Source organism: Gavialis gangeticus, unplaced genomic scaffold (genome assembly GCF_001723915.1).
Source record: "Gavialis gangeticus isolate Ggan-Ray unplaced genomic scaffold, GavGan_comp1, whole genome shotgun sequence".
In the NCBI taxonomy this organism is placed as follows: Eukaryota; Metazoa; Chordata; order Crocodylia; family Gavialidae; genus Gavialis; species Gavialis gangeticus.
Window position 1 is genome coordinate 138,895,903 of NW_017729032.1, and position 19,248 is coordinate 138,915,150.

Sequence of the window (19,248 nt, forward strand, 5' to 3'; positions counted from 1 at the left end):
ATGTAATTCATGATGGGGGGGGGGGGGGGTTCGATTCCATGCAGAATAAGGAGGTTTCCATGCAGGCTGTGTGAAAAACAGCAGGTTTACTATAAAATACTTGCAGAAAGTTGGGGCAAGAACCATCTGTTTGACTTGATATTCTTTACAAGTCTGCACCACAGAAAATCTCTCATGTGCTTAGGGGACCTATGCTATCTGTGTCATAACGCCTTAATTTCTAGATATCTTGCCCAAAGTGGAGACTGAATTTGAAAGCGAATTTCTTATTCAGTGCTTGGGAAGAGTAACACAACTCAAGGACAACCCTTAAGATCCTTTAGATCTAGACAAATTACAGAGGTGGGCAGATGAGAATAGGATGGAATTCAATGCAGACAAGTGCAAGATGCTGCATCTAGGGAGGAACCAGCAACACACCTATAGGCTGGGGAACACCCTTCTTGTCAACACGATGGCAGAAAGGGATCTTGGAGTAATTGTTGACTCCAGGAAGGACATGAGCTGCCAATGCAAGGAAGTGGTAAGTAAAGCCAACCACACCTTGTTGCGCAGCTACAGAGGCATCACAAGCAGGTCCAGGGAGGCGATCCTTCCCCTCTATGCGACACTGGTCAGACCACAGTTGGACTACTGCGTCCAGTTCTTGGCACCGCACTTCAAGAGGGATGTGGACAACATGGAGAGGGTCCAGAGGAGGGCCACTCGCATGGTCAGGAAGCAGCCAGGCAGGCCCTAGGAAGAGGCGCTGAAGGGCCTGAACCTATTCAGCCTCCACACAAGAAGGTGAGAGGGGATTTGGTGGCCATTTACAAACTCACCAGGGGGAACCAGTGGGAATTGGGGGAGGGCTCTGTTCCCCAGGGCACCACCCGGGGTTACTACGAATAACAGCCACAAATTGTTAGAGAGAAGGTTCAGGCTAGACATCAGGAGACATTACTTTACAGTTAGGGCTGCCAGCCTCTGGAATGGGCTCCCAACTGAGGTGGTACTCTCTCCTACCTTCGGGGTCTTCAAAAGGAGGCTAGACAAATATTTGGCTGGGGTGATAAGACCCAGGCACCCATTCCTGCCCGGGGAGGGGGGTCGGGCCTGATGATCTGTTCAGGTCCCTTCCAACCCTAAGTACTCTGACACTTAAAACCCATATGTTAATTAGTGCCCTGCCTAGAACTAGCTAATATGAAACATTAAACACAAGGATGTATTTGCAAACTTTCAGAGAATGAAAGTCCATGTGAAAAACTTTCACACAGACCACTTATCCAAGGTAGGTCTCTTGGAAGTGGTATGGACTGGTAGGGATGAATTCACCACAGGCTGAATTTGAGTGTTTGAATCGTGCCATGAGATATGGCACCTGGTACAAAGTTCACCACCTGAATGAAAAACATAGAAAGCGTCATTTTTTAAAAATCCTTTACAAGAAATGCATGAAGACAATTTCTTCATCACCAAGGAGACTGAAAAAGAAGTGTTCTCTGATGCGGCAGGGAGCAGCCCAGATCGCCTGATGAAGGACTACAAAGCTCTGAGGGACAAGTTGAAGGAGATGGGGACAGGTGGTCTTCTCATCTGTTCTCCCAGTGAGCAGACGTAGACGACGCCATGAGACTTGCATCAGGGAGGTCTACTTGCAGCTTCGGAAATGGTGTCTCAAGGCGGGCTTCGGCTTTTTGGATCATGACCCATACTTCAGAACAAGAGACATGTTTGGGTGGGATGGGCTTCACCTCTTCCCCAAAGGTAAATGTGTGTTATCTTTCAGGTTGGCTGATCTCCTCCGGCAGGCTTTAAAGTAGGTTCGTCAGGGGAGGGGGAGGATGAGTACGGAGGGAGCCACAGAACACCGAACCAAGAGACACCCACAAGATCAGCCCAGGTATGTAGCAAAGATCCTATCAGACAGCAGTTTAAGGGGGGACCAGGGACAGCCACCAGGGGAATCAGGTGTATATACACAAATGCCAGAAGCATGGGAAACAAGCAGGAGGATCTAGAGCTCTTGCTAGCAAGCAACAACTTTGACCTAGTGGGACTAACTGAAACCTGGTTGGACTCTTCTCACGACTGGGTGGTAGGAATAGAGGGTTATAGGTTGTATAGGAGAGACACAGTAGGGAAAAATGGTGGGGGAGTTGCTCTCTCTGTCAAAAAAACAGTATATATCTCCCCTAATCAAATTAGGGTCAGAGGGTAGTCAAGCAGAGACTTTGTGGGTTAGGATCCAAGGAGCTCGGGATGAAAGGGATCTGGTACTGGGGGTCTACTACAGGCCGCTGCACCAGGACAATGAACTAGACCAGGAATTTTCCAAGCAGCTCAAAGAGGCTGTGAGGTCTAAAGATATGGTAGTCATGGGGGACCTTAACTACCCAGACATATGCTAGGAGGAACAGTCAGCTATATCTAACTGCTCTTGCAGGTTCTTAACCTGTATTCAGGACCTCCACCTAACACAGGAGGTAAGGTGCCCCACCAGGGGCAATGCCTTGCTCCACTTGGTGTTGGCCACAGGGGGATGACCTAGTGGGGGACCTGCGGATTCAACGCAACTTAGGGGACAGCCAACCAAATGATTAAATTCACTATCCAGCAAAGGGTGGGCATTATACCCAGCAAGGCACAGGTGCTGAACTTTAAAAAAGCTCACTTCAATAGACTCATGGGATTGGTTAGCAGGGTGCTAGGAGCTAAGAACTTGGATGCACTGGGGGTCCAGGATGGGTGGACATTCCTCAAGGAAACCATTCTTTGGGCTCAGAATGAGTCAATCCCATGGCAAAGGAAAGGGGGTAGGGGGGCCAGGAAGCCCCTGTGGCTAACCAGGGGCATCCAAGATACCTTAAGGGCAAAAAAAGAGGTGTACAGGAAATGGAAGCAGGGGGTAGCTAGCAAAGAGGAGTATACTTCTTTGGCCTGCACCTGCAAGGAGTCAGTCAGGAAGGCCAAGGCAACTCTAGAACTCAGGCTAGCGTCAGGGATTAAGAACAATAAAAAGTCCTTCTTTAGGTACGTTGGGAGCAGAAAGAGGGTGCGGGGTAGCACAGGACCCATAGAGGATGGGCAGGGGGCTTAGTGACAGATAGCAGGGAAAAGGCAGAGCTCTTCAATGAGTTTTTTGCCTCTCTCGTCTTAAATGGGAGTCTAGATGAACCCTCAACATACATCACAGACACCAACAAAGGGAACATCAGCTGACCAAATGGTCAGTGCCAACATGGTAAGACGACACTTGGAGGGACAGGATGTATTCAAATCACCAGGGCCGGAGGGACTCCACCCACAGGTAATTAAGGAATTAGCGGGGGTCACAGCTGATCCACTGGCAAGGATATATGAGCACTTACGGTGCCTGAGTCAGGTTCCAGAGGACTGGAAGAGGGCCAACATTGTCCCAATCTTTAAAAAGGGGAGGAAGGAGGACCCAGAGAACTACAGACCAGTCAGCTTTACCTCTATCCCTGGGAAAATCCTAGAAAAAATCATCAAGGAACACATCTGCGGGAGTCTGCTGGCTAATATGATGTGGAGGGGTAATCAACATGGGTTTTTAGCAAGCAGGTCCTGCCTGACTAACCTAGTTTCTGCAGGAGTCGAGGTGGATGTTATCTATCTGGACTTCAAGAAGACCTGACAAGGTATCCCATACCACTTATAAATAAACTGAGGGGATTTGCCTTGGATGATTACACGGTAGACTGGGTAGCAAATTGGCTCAAGGGTCACACTAAGAGGGTGGTAGTGGATGGTCACCTGGAAAGATATGGGCAGTGGAATCCCTCGGGGCTCAGCTCTGGGGCCGTTGTTGTTCAACATCTTCATCAGTGATCTGGATGAGGGGGTGGGAAGCACCCTGTCCAAATTCATGGATGACACAAAATTATGGGGTGCAGCTAACACCCTGAAGAGGAGGAACCAGATCCAGGCTGACCTAGACAGGCCGGGGAAGTAGGCAGAGCAACAGGACGCAGTTCACTAAGGACAAGTGCAAGGTGCTGCATCTAGGGAGAAAGAACTGCCATCATACCTACAGGCTGCAGGGCGACCTTCTCAGCTCCACTGAGGCAGAAAAAGATCTTAGAGTCACTGCTGATTCCAGGATGAACATGAGTCGCCAATGTGATGAAGCAGTTGGCAGAACCAATCACACCTTGTCATGCATCCGTAGGTGCTTCAAAAACAGGTCCAGGGAAGTGATTCTCCCCATCTATGCGGCACTGGTCAGCCCGCAGCTGAAGTACTGTGTCCAGTTCTGGACGCCACAGTTCAAGCGGGATGCGGACAACCTGGAGAGGGTCCAAAGAAGGGCCACTCACCTGATTCAAGGCCTGCAGGGAAGGCCCTACGAGGAAAGGCTAAGGGACCTTAAGCTCTTCAGCCTCTCCAAGAGAAGGCCGAGAGGGAACCTTGTGGTGGCGTACAAATTCATAAGGGGAGAGCAACATGAAATAGGCGATGATCTGGTCACCACAGCACCCCCTGGAACGACAAGGAACAATGGCCATAAGCTGAGAAAAGGTTTAGGCTGGACATTAGGAGAAAGTTCTTCATGGTCAGGGTTGCCAGAATCTGAAATGGGCTCCCAAGAGAAGTGGTGCTCGCCCCATCCTTGGGGATCTTCAAGAGAAGAGTGGACAGGCACCTGGCTGGGATCACACGACCTCAGGGTTGGTGACTCGTTTCTTGCCTGCCAGGGGCAGGGGTCGGACTAGATGGCCCACTGAAGTCCGTTCTGACTCTATGAATCTAAGATGTTTGAAAAGAGCAATTGGTTTGACACTTGCTCTGTTCTGTTAAGAAGCAACTGAAAGACTCAACCAATTTCAGAAAAGGCAAAATAAGGAGGCTCCATGCAGGCTGTGCAAAAAACAGCAGGCTTGCTACAGAAATATACTTACCAGCAAGCAGAGAAAATGGTGGGAAGTCCTGTAGTTTTGGGACACAGGGGAAAGGGAGAAGGGGGTGCAGGGTGGGGCTGCTTGTAGCAGAAGGCAGGGAGGCTTCACCAGGGTCCACAGAACCCCAGCCTGCCCCTCCCCCCAGCTTTCACTTCCTGCCCTCATATCAAGCATAGGGTGATGTAGCTCAGTGAAGCCTACAGTGTTGGGGGGAGCACAGCCAAGGAGGTGTGGCCATGGGGAAGGGCACGTACCTGGAGTAGGTGTGGGGAGGGGAAGGTGGAGCCACCCGATTGTGATGCCAAGGGAATTTACAGCCAGGGAATTGTGTTTGCGAGGGAGAGGGAGCTATGGCCCCTGCTGGTACAGCCCCTGTGGCATGTAGCCCTTGGCTACTAGGAAGCTGGTTAGCCCCATTTTAGAACATGGGTAGGCCCAACTGTTACTGCAGGGCTCATGACAAAATGTTTATACAGGCTTTTGTACAGAACTCAGTTATACTCTGTGCAAAAACTAAAACCCCCACACAAACAAACCCTAGCCACTGCCAAAGAGTTGAGGAACAAGACAAAAAGAATAAAAAAGGCTATGAGATCTTTACGACTGTAGAACCAAAAGATGTTCTACAATCCCTCAAGAACCTTTTTATGAATCAGCTTCTCATACAAAATTCCTTCCAGCAGCCACTGCTATTCAGATGTTTCTCATTTTGCAAAACCATAGCATATGCTTCTCCAGAGCAGAAACTTACAAAAACATTTTTAAAGGAGGGCATCAATCCTTGTTGTGAATTTTATCCATATCTGATTCAGTTTGGCATTAATTTCTGACTGTGTTAAAGTGTTTATTCCCTTTAACCTCATCAACAGTAATCCTTCCCCTTTCACCTTCGAAGTCTTACCTTCAGTCCTTGCTTTCTTTAATCCAGCAGATTCCACATCTTCAAAGGATCTCTTTCGACTTGTCCCACCATTGAGAGGATTGGAACCTGCATCCTGATGAACCCCATTTAAAGTGCCATTACTATAGAAATGATTCAGGTGACAGTTCTGGAGGTTCAAGAGAAACTGGGCACATTCTTGGAAGCCCTGGGTATGAGCAAGGTCTGCTGCCGTCAGGCCACTGGCATTTCTCAAGCTGCACAATACAAATAAACTGAATTACACTCATTCATCAACCTAGCTTGACTGCTGCTGCTGCTCTTACTGACTAACTATCTGTAGGTGACGAGAGAAAACATAAAACTTAGCAAATTTCCATTAAGGAATTAGCTATCAATCTTAAGATTCATAACTAACTTAACTCAACTTTTTGCACATATCTGGCTTCTAAGCAAAATTTGGGAGACAATATACTTAAATAAAATCAACATAACTATGTGCCTTTAAAAAAAAAAGCATCTTCCTATTTAAACTTCTTACAATGCTTAATTCCTAAAGTTAGTCTGAAGCATCTGACATTTACATGAACTTCAGACCCTAGTCTTGAATACTGAATTGTACTATTTTCTGTAGTTTATTCTGATAATCTATTGCTTTATCTTGAGTAAAAAAAATTAAATACTCAAAACAAACTTAGCATGACTTGGAAATTGTCCATGGCATTCTGATGTCTAAGACAATGAGAATAACATCACTAATCTTCCTAACAATAAAATATATACACACACACATATATATATATATGCTATGCTTAGTTATGCTTTGCGTGTCTTTTTTTCTGCTTTGTTTCTTATTACAAAGTATGTGACGTTTATAAATGGCAGATTTTTCTCTAATTTGATCCAGAATTTTTCCAGCTAGGTAACTGAAATGGGATTAATTTTCTGATGCAAGATGATGAAATCAAGACATAAGATACTAACAACTGTAGAAATAGGTGTAATTTGAAAGAGTTTTCCTTTGGTCCTTCTCTCTTGAAAACCATTTATACAATTGGCTTCTATGATTAGAAACATATACAAAAAATGTAAGAAACAGCTACAGTGTAGACTCAGTAGAGTAGGAACTAAGAAATTAGAGGGCAGAATAGGGGATGTTGCAAAATCTTTCCTTTCTTGAAATACTAGGAAGGAGGTCTCATGAAAATGGGTTTTTTACATCTATGTTCTATGACTTAGTATCTTGGGCAAGAAAACATATTACTTTATACCTTCCACAAAAAAGATAGAATGACAACAGAATAAGAATTCTGGAGGTTAAGTGAGGCTGATCTGTATGTTCCTTTGTTATAGTTCAGGGAAGTTCCAACAAACTGCTCTTAAGCAAATATACAAGAAAACAAAGGAACATGATCAAGTTCTATACAGGATCAAAATCTCAGCAAGCCAAAAATACAGACTGAATAATGTAATTTTCTATTCAATACAAACTTTTCTACCACTATTAATGGCACAGAAACATTAAGCAAGAGAAGTATACAAGAGCACTTGAGAGCTGGCATGAAGCCCTAACACTTGACATGGTATGGAATAAGGAATGACAAAGGGCAAAGAATAGAGCTGCTTCCTAGAATATTACGACTTGCCTGGTTATACAGATCAGGAAGAGATGAGTTACTTCAAAAGCAATCCAAGCACAGTTGAGACCAATTCCTAAGCAGACAGATACAGTTAGATTAAGCAAAGTAAGGATGGGTAGAGCAGGCGGAACACAGGTTTGTTTCTTTTAGCTTCTGCAACTAGAAATGCCATTAACTAAGGACGATCAAGGCAGCTTCCTTTCTTACAAAGTCATCCATTACACACCCTATTTGGTACTGTTAATTTATTCATGCAGCACCCAGATATATATAGCATGCACTACAAAATTTTTTTAATGCAGTATTTCCAAGTCTTTGAATTATACCCTTTCTTAAATATCAAATTCTATATCTACTTAGTTCAACGTCTGAAAGAATAAAAGAGTTTTCTATCCTCACTCAGTTGGGGGTGGGTAAAAGAGTAGTATACAAGCAGGAACAGACTGCTTAATGTCTCTGAATCTCTGCTATGGCTTTTCAAAGTCGCTCGCTGTTCTGGTATCAAGAAAATCTTCTAAACAAGATGTGTATATGAATTTACAAATGACTTTGAACAATACCTCTGAGTTACAGAATCACTTAATTTTAATGAGTGATAACTCAGATACTATTAATTGTCAGTTATTATTGAAGTATTTGCCTGCTTAATACTGTGAAAAAGTCAGAGCAAGATTATGATGATCTACACCCCCATTTTCCAAAGTGGCACTGAAACGAGAAAAACTAGCAAGTGGTACGTAAGAGACTGTATACATTAAGATATGTAGTCCTTTAACACCATGTGACCAAGTTGCCGGGAATGAAACAAATCAATTAGCTTGATTTTCCTAAAGTTGGCAATACTCTTCCACACATCCCAAATTTTTAAGATTAATAAAACAAAAGGAGAGAAGAAACATAATGAGTTAGAATTTCTGGAAGGAACAGCTTCTCTTATTCACAGTTCTTCATGTACACAATGAAATTGCTATGAGACTATTATAATAATAGTGCTGTAGCAATCTGTATGGTTACCAAAGAGCTATATACTTATGTAAGATGATGGTCTATATATCCCAGAGAGCTAGCAAATTCACCTTGCATAAAGAATGAACTATTCAAATTGGATCTTAACTGGACAAAGCCAATATATATTTTATACTTTAGAAGACTTAGGAACTTGAAAAAAAGAAAATGAGGACCAAACTGGACTTGACAGAAAAATTGTAAAAATTCAGAAGATGTCCTCAAAAAACGGTATATTCTAGGAGTTGGCAGCATACTGCTGTGGAGCCAGGGAACTTTGCTGCACTGCACCAGGTTGATCTGGCCTACAGCTCCAAAATCTTGCCTATTGCTAGTATAGTCTACTAGTTTGGCTCCCTTGTTTTGGGTCATCCTCTAAACGAAGCTTGTTCACAAGCATATAAAATGACAATGAGAGGCTAGAGTGGTGTGAAATTTTGATGGATGTTAACATAGGGAAAGACTGCAAAGCACTCAATTAGCAATATTCATAGAACTCAAAGGAAAAAACCACTAGAATCAAGCAGTGTTACTTGATTTGAATAGAGTTCATCCCTTTAAGATACCCATATACTTGCTGAATTTGTGTTTCCAAGAGGTGCCATAAAAAGGACTGGTAAGATTTGCTGCCACTTCTGGACAGAATATAGGAGCATAATGAATAACAATAATCTCCTTTTAAAACATCCAAGTGAGAGCATATGCATGCATCAAAAAGCTAAGGCCTCCAAAACCACTGCTCTGGATTGGGGCTGTTACAGACTTGGACTGCAATTCCCTAGCAGCAATTATATAAAAGACAGCTCTCTGGCTCCACAGCTATATGTTGACAACTCCTTTCTTCCTTTTGTCAGGATCAAGTCTGGGATCCTGGCAAAAGGAAGAAAGGAGTGCAGCAGAGTATGGATCCTGGACTTCAGAAAAGCAGACTGACTCCTCAGGAAACCGATGGTCATGATCCCCTGGAAGGTCAGTCAGAAGGGGAAACGAGCTCAGGAGAACTGGTTATATTTTAAAGAAATCTTACTGAGGGCGCAGGAACGAATGATCCCAATGTGCAGGAAGTACAGGCTATATGGCAGGCCACCAGCTTGCCTTGGCTTGGCAGAAAGAACTCTTCAGTGAGCTTACACACAAAAAGGAAGCTTACAAGAAGTGGAAACTTGGCCAAACAACTTGGAAGGAGTATAAGAATATTGCTCAGCCACGCTGGGATGAAATTAGGAAGACCAAAGCACAACTGGAGTTGCAGCTACCAAGGCATGTGAAAAGTAACAAGGGTTTCTACAAGTATGTTAGCAACAAGAGGAAGGTCAGGGAAAGTGTAGGTTCCTTACAGAATGAGGGAAACAACCCACTAACAGATGAGGAAAAGACTGAAGTACTCAAGACCTTTTTCACCTGAGTCTTCTAAAACAATGTCAGCTCCCAGACTACTGCACTGGGCAGGACAGTTTGGAGAGAAGGTGAGCAGCCCTCAGGGAAAGAAGGGACTATTTAGAAAAGCTGGAGGTGTAAAAGTCCATGGGATCAGATGCAATGCACCCAAGGGTGCTGAGTGAGTTGGCTGATGTGACTGCAGAGCCACTGGCCATTATCTCCAAAAACACGTGGTGATCAGGAGAGGTCCCAGACAACTGGAAAGGGAAAATATAGCCCACCTTTTAAGAAATGGAAGGAGGATCCAGGAAACTATAGAGCAGTCAGCTTCACCTCAGTCCCTGGAAAAATGATGGAGCAGGTCCTTAAGAAATCCATTTCTAAGCATTTGGAGATGAAAGAAAGTGATCAGGAACAGTCAGCATGGATTCACCCAACACAAGTCATGCCTGACCAGCCCAATTGCCTTCTATGATGAGATGCCTGGCTCTGTGGATGTGGGGAAAGCAGTGGATGTGGTATAATACCTCAACTTCAGCAAGTCTTTTGATACTGTCTTCCACAGTATTCTTGCAAGCAAGGTCAGGACATATGGGTTGGATGAATGGACTGTAAAGTGAACAGAAAGCTGACTGGATTGTTGGGCTCAACAGATAGTGATGAATAGCTTGAGGTCTAGTTGGTAGCTGGTATCAAGTGGAGTGCTCCAGGGGTCGGTCCTGGGGCTGGTTTTGTTCAATAACTTCATTAGTGATCTGGAAGACCGAATGGACTGCACTCTAAGCAAGTTCATGGATGACACCAAGCGGGGGGGGGGGGCGCAGTAAATATGCTGGAGGGTAGGGCTAGGATTCAGAGTAACCTAGACAAATTGGAGGACTGGGCCAAAAGAAATCTCATGAAGTTCAACAAGGACAAGTGCAATGTCCTGCACTTAGGATGGAACAATCCCATGCACTGCTACAGGCTTGGGACCAACTGGCTAAGCAGCAGCTCTGCAGAAAAGGACCTTAGAGATACAGTGGACAACAAGCTGGATATGAGGTAACAGTGTGTCATTGTTGCCAAGAAGGCTAATGGCATACTAGGACTGCATTAGTAGGCATGTTGCCAGCAGACTGAGGGAAGTAATTATTCTGCTCTATTCTGCACTGGTGAGCCCACATCTGGATTACTATGTCCAGTTTTGGGCCTGACACTATAGAAAGAATGTGGCAAATTCGAGTGAATCCAGCAGAGGACAATGAAAATGGCTTGGGCACAACTTCTGAGGAGAGGCTTAAGGAACTGGGCTTATTTAGTCTGTAGAACAGAAGACTAAGGGGGGATTTGATAGCAGCCTTCAGCTACCTGGAGGATCCCAAAGAGGATGGAGCTAGACTGTTTGCAGTGGTGGCAAATGACAGAACAACGAGCAAAGGGAAGTTTATACTGTATATTAGGAAAAACTCTCACTAGGAAGGTAGTGATGCACTGGAACAGGTTACCTAGAGAGGTGGTGGAATCTCCATCCTTGGATGTTTTAAGGCCTGACTCAACAATGGAATTATCTAGCGGCGGCTGGTCCTGCTTTGTGCAGGGTGGTTGGACCAGATGACCTCCTGAGGTCCCTTCCAACCCTCATTTTCTATGATTCTAATTACTTCACAAGGGCTGAAGGAAGTATGGCCCTCTGTGGCTGGTCAGTGGGGCTAGTCCTGCTCAGTCTTTGTGTTATGGTAAATCACTAACACTACAACTGTAGTCACATACTTTTTAAGAATAAAATGGGAATAGCTAACTCTGCTCTTTTCCTTTTTTCTCTACGTATGTCAATCCCTCAGTGGACAATGCAGGCAAAAGTCATTATGGCCTATGTTTAAATTTCTGAAAAACTAAGTTCTTAAGCCACCTTTAACATGAGGAAAAATGTGGAAAAATGTGGTAAAGTAGCAAGGTATCATTAAAGGAAGTAGATTATATAACTTGTGTCGTAAAACTCTATCAAGCAAGGGGAAGTCCAAAGAGTTGGTAGTATAATAGTGCCATATTCTCAGCCACAAAACTGAGAGATGCCTTCTCTTGGGAAGTTTTCTTCTTTTCTTTCTCAGAACTGGCTGTAAAAGAAGAAACTTGTCATAAATACTTATAGAGTTTAAGCAACATGGCATTCAAGGATCAAACCTAGAATGAAAGTAGTGTAATATGTGATCTATGGATAAACAGGAAGAAAGCATTTCAGACTTCATATAGCCTTAATTTAAATTCCTACCCCAACTCCCAAACTTTTAAAAAAATGTTCCAGGGCATTCCCAAACCAATTTTAGCACAATTTTGACCAAGCTTTGAAGTGCCTGAACCTTAAAATCTGAAGCTGCTTATTGTAAGCAAATAATCCTGTGTCTTCTCAGCTATGATACATCTTAAGACAAGTTTGCCTTCATGTAACTGGTAATTGCAATAGTGGATGGGACTCTCCTATACCTAGTTTTGCAAATCAGAATATGGAAACCAGTTCATTAAAAGGCTGTTTTTGAAAGGCTTTCAGATACGGAGTTTCTATCTACTAGGTTACCTACATAAGAAAAGATAAAGAAAGGTCCAAGGCAACACAGTAACTGACACCTTCTTAAAATAAATGATCTTAACAGAAGAAACCAATGTGGGGGAAAAAGAGAAAGCCACGTTAGACTGAGCTCGAGCCTTGGAAAAAAATGACCAAAAAGTCACAAGCCCTAGGTCTACCAACCAACCCTTAACTATAGAAAAATATGTTCTTGAAACCAGACATTAATTTTTAAGGATAGTATAATTCTTAGCAAAAATCCCCCACAATCTTTTCTTGCATTAAAGAAATAAAGGCCTATTTTGAGAGGTCAATCTACCTAGGGGTTAAAAAAAAATAAAAGACAAACTAAAAAGGCAACTCTACTGACAAGAAAATTAACTGTCTTGTAGTTCATCAACCCTACTGAGATGAGTGTACATAGGGTTCAACTGGCAAATATTAGAAAGAACTTTTAGTTACCTTTAGCTAGGACAGAGTATGACTTCTTGATCAGAAAGTCTATTCACTCTGCATTTAGAAAACAGCTTTCTCTGGTATTGTTATCAAATGTTTGAAGAAAGTAATAACACCACTAGATTTTTTCTTACACATACATTTCCTTCTACTCTGTTACGTGGAACTAAGAAACTACGATTTGAACCTTCTGCCTCAAGGCCTTAAATCCAAGAGTCAGGAATAATGTAAAAGGACAGGTTACCTTTTTAAAGGTGATGTTAAATATGTTTCAGAGGGAAGTGTGGGGTTGGGGATTAGTACAGTGGAAAGAAAAATATTCTCACAACAAAAATAAGTCAGATGGAGATACAAATATGGGAGAGGTAAAATTCATTGAGGTCTAAATAAGAAGAATAAAGCAGAGTGATCCTAAGGTTCTTCTTTGCTGTTTACTAAATTTCAAGTAAGAGCTTCTTGCAGTGATGTGTTGTTTCATACAGAAACTCATAAACAGACAGTTGATTAACAGTGTCATAAAACCCAAGAATGCATTTACTGGTAATTCCTTCCACTACAACAATGCTAATGACGATAGTCTGCAATTGACTTTTTTCATGCCCATATTTTTTTGTGTTTCACGTGGTTTTCATAAGCTGGTCTTCAGAACTATGTCTAGTTTCTAATGAGTATGTTTCATGTTTTTCACTCATCTCTTTTGTTTTAACTTCCATTTTTTCTTCTTTAGCTACCTACATCACCATAGCATTTATTCCAGAGCCATGATAAATTTGAGACTGTTGTCAGCCAAATAGTGAAAGGGCACTGATGCAACACAAAATCTAGAAGTGTATTAGTTCTACAATACGCACAAGTGTTGACGTAAGCCTGATCAATTTTAATTCAATTAATAAAAATAGGTTTTTGACCAAACAGGAAGTAGATGTGGAAAGCTGAAGTTCACTTTCTGGACACTTATACAGTAGAAGGGTGCTCTCTACCAAGTTTATCTTAACAAAGGTTTATTAAAAACATTCTGCAGGAAAAAAAAATCTTTACACTAGCGCTCAGAAAAATACCCCCATTAAGGATCTTCCAACAGGAGAAAGCAAGATACTGAAAACAGAGTATAAAGATATATTAGCTGAAAATACTTATATAAACTTTATCTAAAGTACTAAGAAGCTTGGTAAGCAAACTGTTTCTTGCATATGATCAAGAATTTGATATTCTGTGTATTTACTGCATCTCAGGAAAGAGTAAGTTTAGTATTTCAGTAGAAGTCTTAAAATGTGCTTTTTGAAATAGTAGTCTATCTTCTGCTTATAACGTCACATACTTTGGAAAACAAACAAAACCAGGATTTCCTACTAAGAATAATCAACATTTAAATTAAATCCCCTGAATCTATCATTTTTTTTTAAAAAAGAGATCACCACATCACCTACTGCTTTATGTATTCTTTGTTAATGCCATGCGACAATCTAAGAAAATAAACCACAGTTTTTGTATATCAGCATAATACTTCTGTTAAAAAGTACTGATCTCAACTTATCTATTGTTAGTTTACAAATAAGAATGTAGACATTGTAAATTAGGGTAAGCAAAGCATGCAAATCTATAGATTCTATATCTGAATTCCTAGATTAGCATTAAAACCAATCACCGCAACAAATACCTCAACAGTATGCCTTGTGTGCAGAAAGGAAGCGATACTGAACATTCAATGCCACAACTGTAAGGTTTTCGGAGAAGCACCTGTGGCAGTTTCAGCAGTTTCTATATGGAATGCTCCCCCTTTCTAGGATTACTTGAAAAAATCAAGTCAATTCGAATTACGTAGCTGTAAAACATTGACATGTGTATTTTTTTACAGTTTCAGAATCTTCTGTTTGATTTAAACGGGCAATGGTGCATAAACAGGAAACTTATATCAAAAGGGATCACATATTTGCAGGCAACAGTAAGATTAAAAGTTACATTAACATACATAAAGTGCTGTAGCACATTATTCATTATGTAAGCCATTATCATGTGACCACCTTGACAACAAAATACTGAGCCTTTAATGCCTTTTAAGCATTACTACTTTCATCCTGAAGCCAAATTAATTGTCAATTCTTTGATGAAATTTAAAAAGCATGAACTAAAACTACTGGTCAACTCATGGCTTCAGTTACTTTAAATTTAGTATGCTGTATTTCAAATAAATTAGTAACTATGCCTATACAAAAATTAGCATACAACAAGGATTAAAAAAAAGAATCAGAACACTAATATGCCCACAATGAGAAAAACCCTTTTCCTACAAACATCAGTATACTAAGTCTAAAATTTCTAAAGCAAAATGACCTTTAAAATACTACACTTAAAATTTTTTTAACCCTTTGGTGTCCAAGTACAAAAGTTGCAAAGTAAGTTTTTTAAACATACATTCTTTAGGTAATTGCAGAAAGTAAAATATTTTCAATTAAAACAAGATTTATGACTTTCTGGGAAAGCCGTGAAAATACATAATGGACTTCTAGGCAAACAAGAAATTGGTGCCAGGTTTTCATTTTACATCTACAGTCATGGTGTATGGAAGATACATTTTTATGAATATTTTTTTTAAACCTTGCCATATTCTCAGTCACTTCTCCGAGCCTTTGTAGAAAGATTTCTAAGAATTTCACAGGTACTGTAAGCAACTTCTTGATGCCACCACTTTCTGCTGAGCATATACTGGCACAAGAAAAATCTGGCAAGTTTACTAATCATTAACATTAAACATTAAAAATATTACAAATTTAGACAGAGTACCACTGGTGAAATATAAGGCTGCATGCAAGTTGGGTGTTGACAACTGCTATACTGAATATTTTTATATTGTGGTGTATTTGTTGCTTTTTTGGTCTAGCTTACAAGGAGTCTATGTTATAACGCAGGGTTTTCATCTTAGATGCTTAGTGTTGAGAAGGAACCAAAAGTATATCCATCAGATGTCAATTTCTCTGAAGGATCTAGTCAATTTCTCTCTCCAAGAAATTCTTAAGTTGCATCAATATGCTGAACAAGATACTACTATTGGGTTTTGACTAGTAAGTATAATTGGTAGATTTTCAAGTAGGTTTGGGAAATTTATTATGTAACAAAACATAGTTTACAAGACATGTTGTGAGAGATTATGATAATTTTCCAAGTGATAGCCTGCTTCTCTAAGCAATAGTGTATCAGGTAGAAGATGTTTTCCACCCATATAAAATTAAAGAAAAAGAATTCCCTCGAGACACCACAGATGGTATGTTCCCAGCAAACAAAAGCCTTCCTGCTGTACAAGTAATTCAGTTTGATGTAAAATATGGTCATAAACAAACAAACCAGACTCCAGACTAGGCCCCATAATGCAAACTTAACTGACAAACTAGCAGCACTGCTGCTATGTCAAATGACTGTGTCATATGGGAAGTGGATCGTCTATGTTGGTAAAGCCAGAAATGTTATGGCTGAAGCTGTTCTGTTTATAGAGGAAGATGAGGAATTAAAGAAACCACACTTCTGTAGTAGAAGTATTCATTAAAATATTGGAACAGAAGTTGCAACAGTGGTATTTAACCTAACAGGAAGAGAATTTCATGTCTCCTTACTCACTGAGGGGAGAGTAGCACCCAAAAGTTATCTAAAAATCAAAACAAAACACAAATTTGAGGAACTAGGATCCTCGCAGGGAAAAACAACTACTGAAGAACAGCAGAATATTACATGCCTTATTAAATATGTTGTTACAGAAGATGTATTACATATACAAGGAAGACTAATGGCAACTTGTGGACAGAAAATGTAACGAAGAAAAAGTATGATGCCAAATAGGCTAAATAACGCTGTGGAATTCCCCTGAACTACAAAATAGAAGAACCAGTTACACTGGATCCAAATATTCACTATGAAAAATGAAGGACATACACCCTAGAAGTGAAACTACAGAAGGTGTAAATAATCATCTCAAAGGTTGTTTTTTTTAATGTCAACTGAAAAATGGAAATATATTGAAGAAAAAGGAGAAATAGCCAGTTTAAAGACCAATGAATAGCTCTATTAGCTTCCAGTAATTGTGTAAAGACGACGACTTCAAATCATCTCAGAGAATTAAAATACTTTCTGCTACAAGATGGCTGTTTGGAGTCGATTATCTCCAATACCCTTCGCTGGAAGTTTTCAAGAAGAGGCTGGATAGACATCTCTCTGAGATGGTTTAAGATTAGTGAATCTCCATTCTGTGCAGAGGTTCTCAACTTTTTTAGACTCAAGACATCCCTTGTTAGACTCAAGACAACCCTCAGAAAATACGTCAGCTCTTCAGCTTTATATTTTTTTTCCTACGGAAAAACAGAGCAATTCTTCTTTTGTTGCCAAGAACTCAGACCACAACAGGTCAGAACAGTCTGGATGCTATGGATCCTATTTGAAATCTCTAACTTCATCTTGTGAATTGCATGTATGGCTTTGCATACCAGAGAGTGCCAATATTGCAGGGCACTTTGTAGCACCATTAAAAGGATCTCAAGACACTGGTTGTGACGCACTGTCCTAGACATTCCAACCCTATGGCTCCTTAATTCAGGAGACAGAAGACTTTCTGGATTCAAAAGCTATCCAAGTTTATAAGGCAAGCTTTGGATTTGTATGAAAGGAAGTTTTTGTTCCACCTAAAAGGGAAATGTAGCTTTATTACTAATACTACAAAATACAAAAAAGGAATTGTTCTCGAACTACTAAGTATTAATGTGCAGTTGCCCTTGGTTCTCAAGCTAGGGCTGGCAAAGCATGTATATGTATTCTACAAAGATAATTCTGTCAGGTATTCACCCATGAGATGCTTCCTGAAAGCTGCAGTTCCAGACAGTAAAGTTTTTAAAGCATTTCTCTGACCAAATTTCAGTACCCCTTGTGACAACTTCAAATATTTCTTTGCCACTTGTTCCTAAATATAAATTCAACCATAACTAAATCTGTTGGGAACATGAGAACTGAAACTTAGACAACAGAGAAAACTACCTAGAGGGATTAGGACAGTAGGGGACACAGTAAAATATAAAAGTCATGAATGTAGGCAAAGGTTATTTAACAGAACAGACAAAGGGGAGAACTTGTTACGACTCTATCACAATGTCTGGGCCCCCCACACAAAGCTAGTCACATTTCCTGAATCCTATTTTCATAATAAATTATCCATTATCACTACAGCAACTGCTAAAATTATGGAACACCCAACTCTTTCAGATCATGGTTTACTTGGTAATCCTGAAGTATTTCAGCCTGCCAGAAAACAGAACTTTCTGTTACTACTATAATCTTCAAAAAAAAAAAAAAAAAGTTAATCTCTTCTGAATTGCCCATCTTCAGAGGACCTGCATACCAAATATAATGCCCTTCCCCTCCACAACAGAAATAGACCCATTCATTCCACAAGTTGGCCTACAAACATGCAAGAAACTAGATCCCAATTCTAAATAATGGGTAAAGTTTAAACTGTCTCATATTTTTGGATTTCTCTGTGGTCTATGATAATGTTAGTAGTTTCTGCTGCTCTGCATTACATTACAGAATACCATTCTTCCTAAAAATATCTGTTCTCAGACCAACCAGAATTTGAAGGCAGGAATTTTCCTGGTTATCTGACAATCTGGGCTACAGCTAGGAGACTGAACCTCATTGTTTTCTGACTCTAAATTTATTTAAACAGCTTTCCTGGTACATGTCCCTCTACCTTCCTTAGAAAAGCACTCCTTGAAGCTGGCAAAACAACCAGTAGAATCACTTCACTCTGAACTCATGAATTACGTACACAATATCCCTCTGTAAAAAGAAGAATCTCAAGAAAGAAATCAGTATGATGGATGCTTGTTTTCTCTATACAACAGAAACACTCAGTAAATAGACTAGAACTGCAACCCACTTTCACAGTGAAATGTGGTAGATCTTACCTTCCTACAACACGGAGGGTCAATGTATAAGGCAATAAAAAGGGGGGAAGAAATCCTGTAAGACTCACACTTTTGGGATTGGTGAGATGCTTTGATAGTATGAAAAGGCTTAGACGGATTAGATAACTTTTGCACTGAATGCCTTGATAATTTAATTTAAAATTTAGCTCAGCAGGTCAGTTGCTTTGTATGGGGCATGGGAATATGTTTGGAACAGGAGAAATTGAAAATAAGATCTTTAGTTTTGAAATAGTCAGCTTATGTAGCTTATCATAGTAAATCTTTGTACCTCTGCAGCAAAGAATCTAATACCAGTGATATGAAAAATCATCATTAAGCATTAACAGTATTATTATTTGTAAGGAAGAACATGATTATCAGAGGCTATATGATTTTTCTAAATGGAGTGTCCGTTTAGAAGCCACAACATTCTCCCACAAGGAAGAAGTGGCATTTTACATGAACAGTGTGTAACAATACTAGCTAGTTGCAACTC

General features: G+C 40.8%; 1 protein-coding gene across 2 annotated transcripts in view; it reads right to left on the reverse strand.

Moving 5' to 3' along the window:
- The window catches only part of ANKRD10 (ankyrin repeat domain 10), a 49,626-nt gene that overhangs the window by 4,867 nt on the left and 25,511 nt on the right, over nt 1-19,248 (reverse strand). The window contains exons 4-5 of one of the 2 annotated variants that reach the window (XM_019524229.1): nt 14,238-14,273; nt 5,806-6,041 (exon numbers count right to left, since the gene is read on the reverse strand). In XM_019524229.1, coding sequence (XP_019379774.1) covers nt 5,806-6,041; nt 14,238-14,273 — 272 coding nt within the window. The remainder of the gene's footprint in view (nt 1-5,805; nt 6,042-14,237; nt 14,274-19,248) is intronic. The other variant, XM_019524230.1, reaches the window with a different exon arrangement.